The 8,353-nt window shown below is 32.0% G+C and overlaps 2 protein-coding genes across 2 annotated transcripts in view; one reads left to right on the forward strand and one right to left on the reverse strand.

Moving 5' to 3' along the window:
- The window catches only part of LOC106478396 (tyrosine-protein phosphatase Lar-like), a 298,391-nt gene extending 295,032 nt beyond the window's left edge, over positions 1-3,359 (forward strand). The window contains exon 35 of the mRNA XM_022381996.1: positions 490-3,359. Within this exon, the coding sequence (XP_022237704.1) occupies positions 490-558 (69 nt within the window). The 3' untranslated portion in view covers positions 559-3,359. The remainder of the gene's footprint in view (positions 1-489) is intronic.
- Positions 3,360-4,777: 1,418 nt separating this feature from the next.
- LOC111085029 (acid-sensing ion channel 5-like) overlaps positions 4,778-8,353 on the reverse strand; it is a 37,217-nt gene continuing 33,641 nt past the window's right edge. The window contains exon 9 of the mRNA XM_022381993.1: positions 4,778-5,211. Within this exon, the coding sequence (XP_022237701.1) occupies positions 5,084-5,211 (128 nt within the window). The 3' untranslated portion in view covers positions 4,778-5,083. The remainder of the gene's footprint in view (positions 5,212-8,353) is intronic.

Here is an 8,353-nt window from a genome sequence, read left to right on the forward strand (position 1 = left end):
ATACTGTATAAAGATAAAAGAAATACTGTGGGACTGAAAACAGTCCATAGAGTGTATAAGACTGTTTTCAGTCCCACAGTATTTCTTTTATCTTTATACAGTATTTTATTTAGTAAAACAATCTTTTATTGTAATTTGAGACTGAGGACAGTCTCATTTTTAAATATTTATTGTGTACTATTAAATGTTGGCTTTATGTCTTTAATACATAATTATAATGTTGTGAAATGGATTTGTTAATGCACTCGGATTTGTCTTTTTTTTTACTTCTGGTAAATGACAAACTAAATAATTTAAAATAGTTAGATTCAATGGCTTTGTTTCATTTATTTAAAAAATTCACATGGTTTATACTTTTCTGTTGATGTCTGAAGTTAATTTGTTTTACCTATAATTGTACTTAGAAAGGTTCCGTCCATCTGTGTGATTAAATTGTATGGTACTTTTAAAGTTTCCTAGAGCATATTTTTTTGTTTTCTCTTCACACAGGATCAGTACCAGTTCTGCTACAGGGCAGCACTAGAGTACCTTGGCTCATTTGACCACTATGCTAATTAGCCACCTTTGACTTCATTAATGGTGAACAGCTAAATGTGTAGTGGTGGGTCTCATGGACAAATTCTAACATTACCAGTTATGCTGGTGCAAAAACTTGAACTGGCTAGTAGCCAAACCCCTCTCCCCCTTCTCTGAAAAGAGAAAAGTGTTTAGTGAAAGTTAGTGGAATAAACTATCATTTTACCATATCATTTCATTCCAGGGTATCGGGTTTGCTATAGTTTTTACTCCATGCAAAAAATTATTTGTGTTGTAGTATCCCAAACTTGTGCTTTGTTAACATTATTACTCTAACAGGACAGCCTGTTGAGCTAACTCATATGCCTCTTGCCACTTCATGCTCAAGACCACACTTCTGGCTCATGTTGTATCATGCCAGAGGTGTCTGTAGCTTACATCAATATTTCAATGGTTGCAGAGAGGTTGGGACAAGTTTTCTTGATTGACTGTCTTCATGTTTTATACCATTTTGTGGGAAAAGTAACTTTGTTAATTCCAAAAACTATATGAATGAGAATCATATCAAGTCCTCTCTTCTATATTTAAACTGTCTTCTGAATACTTAAAAACTGAATCCTACTCCTCCTGATGATCTAAAATGAAGTTATTTTTCTCAAACGTATAAAAAGTGCATAAAAAATAATCTTCCATTGCAAATTAGAACTGTTGATTTGCATGTGTATTATGATATTGTTACGTTACAACTCTACTGACTTTTACTTTATAATGATCTTTAAAACTGTATGTCTACTTTAATTATTATTGCCTGTTTTAATTTTCATTAATTAGAAATATTAAATTTTATAACATTTTGAAACAGAGAAAAGCAGTAACACAGAACCATTTGTAAGACATGAGGTTCAGGTTGCTTATAGGCTGCAGACACTTCTGGATCTATGTTATAAATTTCACTAGGATTAGACTCAACTGTACAGTTATTGTTGTATTTAGCAGATACTTATAGATAAATGCATTAGCTATTATGTTATTGGTTAGTGAAGATGCCTCCACATTTTTGGATAAGTTATGTGATGTTTTTCAAAGGTCATGATTTAGTGTATTGTATACTTTTCAATACTTTTGTATTAATTTGTATGTGAATCTACGAACTCCAGAGGTTCTGTCAGAGTTACAGAAAATGTTTGATCATTATTTTCCCTGAATGGCATTCTACAAAGGTACATACAGTAATTTGAGTGCCTAATCGGGTGTTAGTGTTATGTTCCATTATTAGAATTGTTCAGTTTGTAGCTTACATTTTAAACCAACATACGGTCACATGAATGCATGTGTACTGTAGAACATGTCATTAAAGTTTTTCATTCTTGAACCATAACATAATATTATCTGCATATTCTTGAAGTCTCTTTACAGTAACATCAAACCATCTTGTGGTTGAAAGTAAATGTACATTACTATTTTCGTTAAGACTGACTCCACATTCTTCCTAATGAATGTAACTAATGTAATGCCTGATTTGTTTTGATTTTGATGCACAGTGCTGAGCATGTGTTCCAGTATCATTTGCTTCAGAACAGATCAATTAAATATATAAGTTAAAAAATCTTACACATTACTATATTACATTGGTTATGTTGTAAACTACCTATCTGTGTATGTGTGTTTACATGCACACACACACACACATATATATATATATATAACCAATCATATGTTATTTTGCAGAAGCATTTCACATACTTGTGAAACCTAATAGCATTTGTGAAAAAATAAACTGAAAACATATTCTAAACAAAAACATAGTTCAGGTATAAAAAGTTTTAAAAACTTTATTACCAGACTCTCCTGTTGTTCTAATACATGTTACATGTTGTTTGAACAAGTTTTTTTTTTTCTGTTGTTGTTTTTCACAGTGATGAAGGTTATATGTGTACTTCAAAAATTGAAGTATAAACTTCCACTGCTATTTTGACAGTTAGATTGAAAGAACAGTCTTCTTCTATTTTCCAGAAAGAATTTAGATCTTTTTCTGTGGGTTGTTGATCTAAGGATTACCTTTCCTAACAACAAATCCTTTTAACATAGATATATATATGGTCTTGGAAGAGTTTTTAAGTTTGTTGTTTTTATTTGTTTAAGTTTTTGAACAAAGTGCAAGAATACTTATGCAGATTAGTTTGTATTTTAAAGCTAGTTTTTGTTCTGAAAAAATATTTTAAGTTCTTATCAAAATTGTGTGAATTTTGTTTATCATAATTTGTTAGTCTGGTAAGATAAACCATTCCATTATCTTATATTTTGATTCATATTAACAAGAACTTTAATATAATATTATACTTTTGAAGTTGTAATTAAAAGAAATGCACCTGTAAATATTTAAGGCACGTTTTGTGTAGGTGACTTGTAGTTATTTTAAGTTTTTTGAGATTGCAACTGGTGCCACCTGTTGAAAAATTCTGAACATTTTCAAATTAATTCAAGATAAATTTAAACTTCAAAATTACTACTTGAAATTATCAAACAAAACCAAATTTATTTTACAATATTAGAAATAAAAAAAAAAGTTGAGTGCCTTTAGTTTACTTACAGAGATAATTATGTTCTTAGTGTTTAAAATGATGCAGGAAAACGTAAAAGGGAAATTCAATTATGAGAAAACTTTTTGACATATCATGTAGTTATTTATTGTACTGTTTGTATTAACTTAAGTTTTACTTTGAGAAAACTTCTGAGAACACCAGAGTTAATCAAAAGCAAACCTAAATAACTATTCCTAATTACATTTAAAACCATGTGTGTATAAAATGTGTTGTTAATAAAGTGTATACCCAAGTAAAGTGGCAAGGTTCTTTAGTGTGAATGCTCTTACACAAGTTGTGTGTTGCTATTGAAAAACACACCTGTTTTATAACGAATCATTTAACAAACATGTCTGTTTTTTATTTCAAATTGTCCTCACTACTGTGCAGTATTTGTATGGTTTCACATCAATGATATTTGAGTAGCCCCACCAAGACTATAGGAAGTCAGTAACTGTACCGTGACATCATTGATATTTGAGTAGCCCCACCAAGACTATAGGAAGTCAGTAACTGTACCATGACATCATTGATATTTGAGTAGCCCCACCAAGACTATAGGAAGTCAGTAACTGTACCCTGTTCTTGGTGTGAAAGCATTTAAACCAAATAATTAGAGAAATAAACATAAAACGTTTTTTTAAAAAGAAATTGGTTTTGTTTTATTGTGAGAATAACGTGTATTTATATTTATGCAACAGAAATAATAAGAAAAATACATGTTACAGTTATTAGCATTACATTTAAAACCTTACAACATCAAGCCATTCAAATAACGTTTCTGTTTTCAAAACTTGTGGCTTTATTGAAACTTTGAATAAGTTTCTTTACTTTATTGCACTAGCTTTTTTCATAGAACATTTATCTTATACTGTATTACACCTTATACCTTATTACTCCAGGTAATAAATTCTTTACATCATTTGTCAAGTTCTCAAGAAAATCATCAATTTTATTGGGGTTTTTGTAAAGTTGCGTTACATACTTTAATAAAAGTAGCTATTTATCTCCTGCACTGTTCTTTCTGTACACTGAAAGAGATTATTGTATTTACAATCTTGTAAGAAGAGGAAAGCTAAGCTGGTAATACACGAAATCACTGAAGTAAATGGGTTAAAACTGAAAGTATGTAACAGAAAATTGTCATAATTGAGTTTTTTCCCACAAGTTTATGAAAACTATTAAAATAGTTTTAAGCTTAAACCATAATTTATTATTTTATTGAAGATGATACCACGTTTTGCCAACTACTGATAGAGAACTGGATCAATTGACGAATTTTATTTTAAGAGAGATAGGAACATATGTTTAAAAAAAAAATACTACATTTCAGGCAGGCCTAGCTGTCAAACATAACTATATTTTGTTTGACACCTGAGCCTAAAAAAAGAGCTTTTGAAGATATCATGAAAATAATATTTTATACAAGTTTAAGGTTTTAAAGTAACTGTAAAGTTCTCAACAAGACCTACCGCTGAAGAATATGGATACTATATATATATATATCATAAAAATGCAAATAAAAATCCTATAACCCGAGCGCTTTCAAAAGGAGGACCTTTCTTCTTCAGGGGCAAACTGAAGAAGAAGGGTCCTCCTTTCGAAAGCGCTCGGGTTATAGGATTTTTATTCATTTCAAACAAGACTTCTTGAACCTACGTGTTTTTCTAACATCATGAATATATATACCATACTTTATTTTCACGCTAGGTGTTCCAAAGTGTGTGAGTTCTCACCAAAACCTACTCAATCTACCAACAAGTTATAACTTTATTGGATAAAATTGCATGGAATTTTGACTGGTATAATTACCTTTAATACAATTTAAAAGCATTTTGTAAAGAAGATTCGAAGTGTCTATTCAAAATTAACAACCTAGAGGTGGTTGATGCAATATTATATGTGAAGACGTCACATAAGAAACACACAGTGCACAATGTGTTACACTATTACATGTGACTGTTATTGGGTGAATGTAACAGTTATCACTTTTTTGTACTGAAAACCATGTCACAGAACTTCTGATATGTTTTCTTCATGAAGAACAGAAAAATATCTGTAGCAGTGATGATACTAGCTCCCAGAAGTAGACCCATAGATCCCCCTATTTCACCTGAAAGTAAACAAAAATCCAATTCAGATTAAATCCGTGATAATCAGGCCAAAATATAATTATCAACGTTTGAAGACATCATTATAAATTCAACAATTTTTCTAATCCACGTGAAGAAAATCAGTCCATTTCGCCACGTCTGGCCATTCTCTACTTGATAATAGCTCTCCAGCGTAATTCATACTGCAAAAGGCTCCATCGTAAGACTACCAGTTTCATAACACGTCTCTTCCTGTAGCTTTTTATAATCAATCTAGTGTAAGATCGCATAGAAATTCATAGACCACGTAACTGGAATAGAATGAATACTCGTGTGTTTTTCTTTCTCTCTCTAATTGCTTGATGTTTGCATCGGATGAACAAATATGTCGTAGAAGTAACTTGTGTACAAGAAGGACAGAGATCCTTCTTAATTATGTCACATACTGTTGTCTGAAGCATTTGACCCGTTTTTGCCACTGAACTTTGTGTTGATAGATTCTCATCTGTTACAAGATGCTGCATTTTTCTTATCAAGACTGGGGTATGACTTGTTGTAGGTCTATTTCTGGATGGTTGTGATGCCCCAAGTTGATCCATATTCATTTGTTTTCCAATTCTGTTAAGTCCTGGAATTTCTGAATTTCCGATCAGAAAATATCTCTATAATTTGAATGAATGGATATTTTGTGTAGGACAAGGCTGTTAGATACCTTTCTTCAAAGCAATAAATTTCCAGTGGCATCACACTATTTATGATACTGCAGCTTTATATCTGCTGTTTTTCACGTAACTTGCTAATTCGCTTTTTTCAAAATCGTTTTTATATAATGTATTGAATCCTCTTTAAACTCCGATTTGTGAAATTCGGTTGAAAAAAAATAAATATCAACATCCTCTCAGAAGCCCCTCAGTGGCATAGCGGTATGTCTGCAAATTTATACCTCTATAAACCGGGGTTCGATACCCGCGCTGGGCACCCTTTGTTTAGCTTTGCGCTTAATAACAACAACAACAATCCTCTCAAAGGTATCCTCATAAGTCAACAGTATTACATAATGAAAGCAAGTGTAATTATCTATTCCAAATTAACATTTAACTCACAATTTCATCTGTATGAAATAAAACAAATTTAATTAAAATGTTTAAATTCAAACCTAGCTTTAAGTTAAGAAATACCAGCTTATAATATTTTAATGAAACAAAGTTAAATTTTCATTTCATTTAAAAGGTGGCTTAGTGATAACTAAATTTTGATTGATGGGTACAGCACAGATTGACCATTGTGTAGCTTTGTGTTCAACAACAAACAAAAATTTATAAGGTTTTCCCCTGATGGCTCAATGATGAGCTTCAAGGCTTATAATTTTAAATTTGTGGTTTGCTCCCCTTGATGGATGAGGCAGATAGACATTGTGCAGCTTTACACAGAAACAAAATGTCAGAAGCAAATTACACCATTAAAAATGCTATTTTCTTTCAGAGAGGGATGGCTTTATCTAGAAATTAGTGTCATAATAAATTTCCGTCCCACAGAGGATCAATTTTGAAGCCTATCTCATATATATTTGGCAGCCCTAATAACTCGCCTGTTCTTTTCTTGCTGATATTCTTCTCTTATGGTGAAAGTTCAATCAATAGTCCATCATGTTGCCTAGGCAAAGCAATGATGCTGCAATGTATTACTGCCTTCAAACACTAATTTGCAAGGAAACTGGGTGAGGGCTCTTCTGATCTGTTGTCCTTCTGCTAGTAAATTCGATTAACTGCTTTAAGGATTTTTATAGTCGTATTTCTGTCAGAGATGGGCCCAATTTCCATTTTGAAGAACCTTCTTGCTGTGCACATCTTTTTCAAGCATGTAACATATCTCTCTCACTTCTTTTCTACCAGCCAGTCTGCAGTTCCGGTATCTGGGATGGACAGCATCAGATAGTTAGTAACAGTAGAACAAGGCTTCTGAACTGCTAAAGAACATAACCATATGCTAACAATCTTTCATCGTGACTTTGGATGTCTCACGGAAGTCAGAAGTTGAATGGTGTTAGATATATAAGGCTCTTTAGCGTAGGAGTGATTATTTAGTTTAGTTAGTGATTTAATATCTAATGCTTATTTAGTTTTCATAACAAGATGTTAAAGTTAATTATGTTAAAGGCGATAGGTATAACAAATTCGGTTACATAATTCGTAAGAGTCGTACGTTGTGTGTGTATTCCAATTGTTGTAGTATTGTTGACGTCATCTTTCTCGAAATCTCTAAGTTTTTCTCGCTGTGTGAGTATTGTTATATCATAGCGTCTCGTAGTTTGTAGAAAGTTCGAGACCTCAATTAAGAAAATTATGTATATATATATATTCTTGGATATGCTAGCACTGATGCATCATCAAAGGCACATTTTAGTGAATGAAATGTTTTTTTTTCATAGTCTTCAGTCCATCTAAATGTAATTCAACATTAGATAGTCCCGTAATTGGCGCTGCTATTGTTGATAACTTGCCTCTATATTCATCTTCTAGTTCAACCTTCCAGTAGCTAGAAGCAAAGTGATATTTTCATCTCTTCTAGATACACATGTTATCACGTTCATCCACATAAAACCTCAGTCTTTCTACAGTCTCTCTTGTAATTATTCTTGGTGTGATGACCAGGCATTCTCTGAATCCTTGTGTCCTTCAGCATCCAATCTTTCTTAGCACTGGTTATATTCGTAGTTCCTCCAGGAATTCTACATGGTGACGTATGTTTCTGTATATATATAATGTTAGTGATATATGTTTTCCCTACCTATCCATCTGATAAAAATGATACATTGGCAAATTATTTAAGTAAATTTTACTTATTTTATCTTCTGGTCTAAGTTAACATCGTTGCACAGTTTCAATAAACAGCTTCAGAGGTATAGACAACGGTATATTTGATTGTGGATGTTGTTTATCTGAAGTAACATTAGTTTCGGTCATTTCTCATTAACACACATTATCAACGATCATTACATCCAACAAACTTATTATTTGTATACTGGCCAGAGTGGTGGTTTACGTAGTATTACAGGATAGTAAGTTCAAGTAGTGATCTAACAGCTTCTATCTATCTATATACTACTAAAACTCTGAGATTGTTTGTTTGCTTGTCTGTAATTAAATACAGCAAAAAACGGCG

This window comes from Limulus polyphemus, unplaced genomic scaffold (genome assembly GCF_000517525.1).
Source record: "Limulus polyphemus unplaced genomic scaffold, Limulus_polyphemus-2.1.2 Scaffold208, whole genome shotgun sequence".
NCBI classification, from domain to species: Eukaryota; Metazoa; Arthropoda; class Merostomata; order Xiphosura; family Limulidae; genus Limulus; species Limulus polyphemus.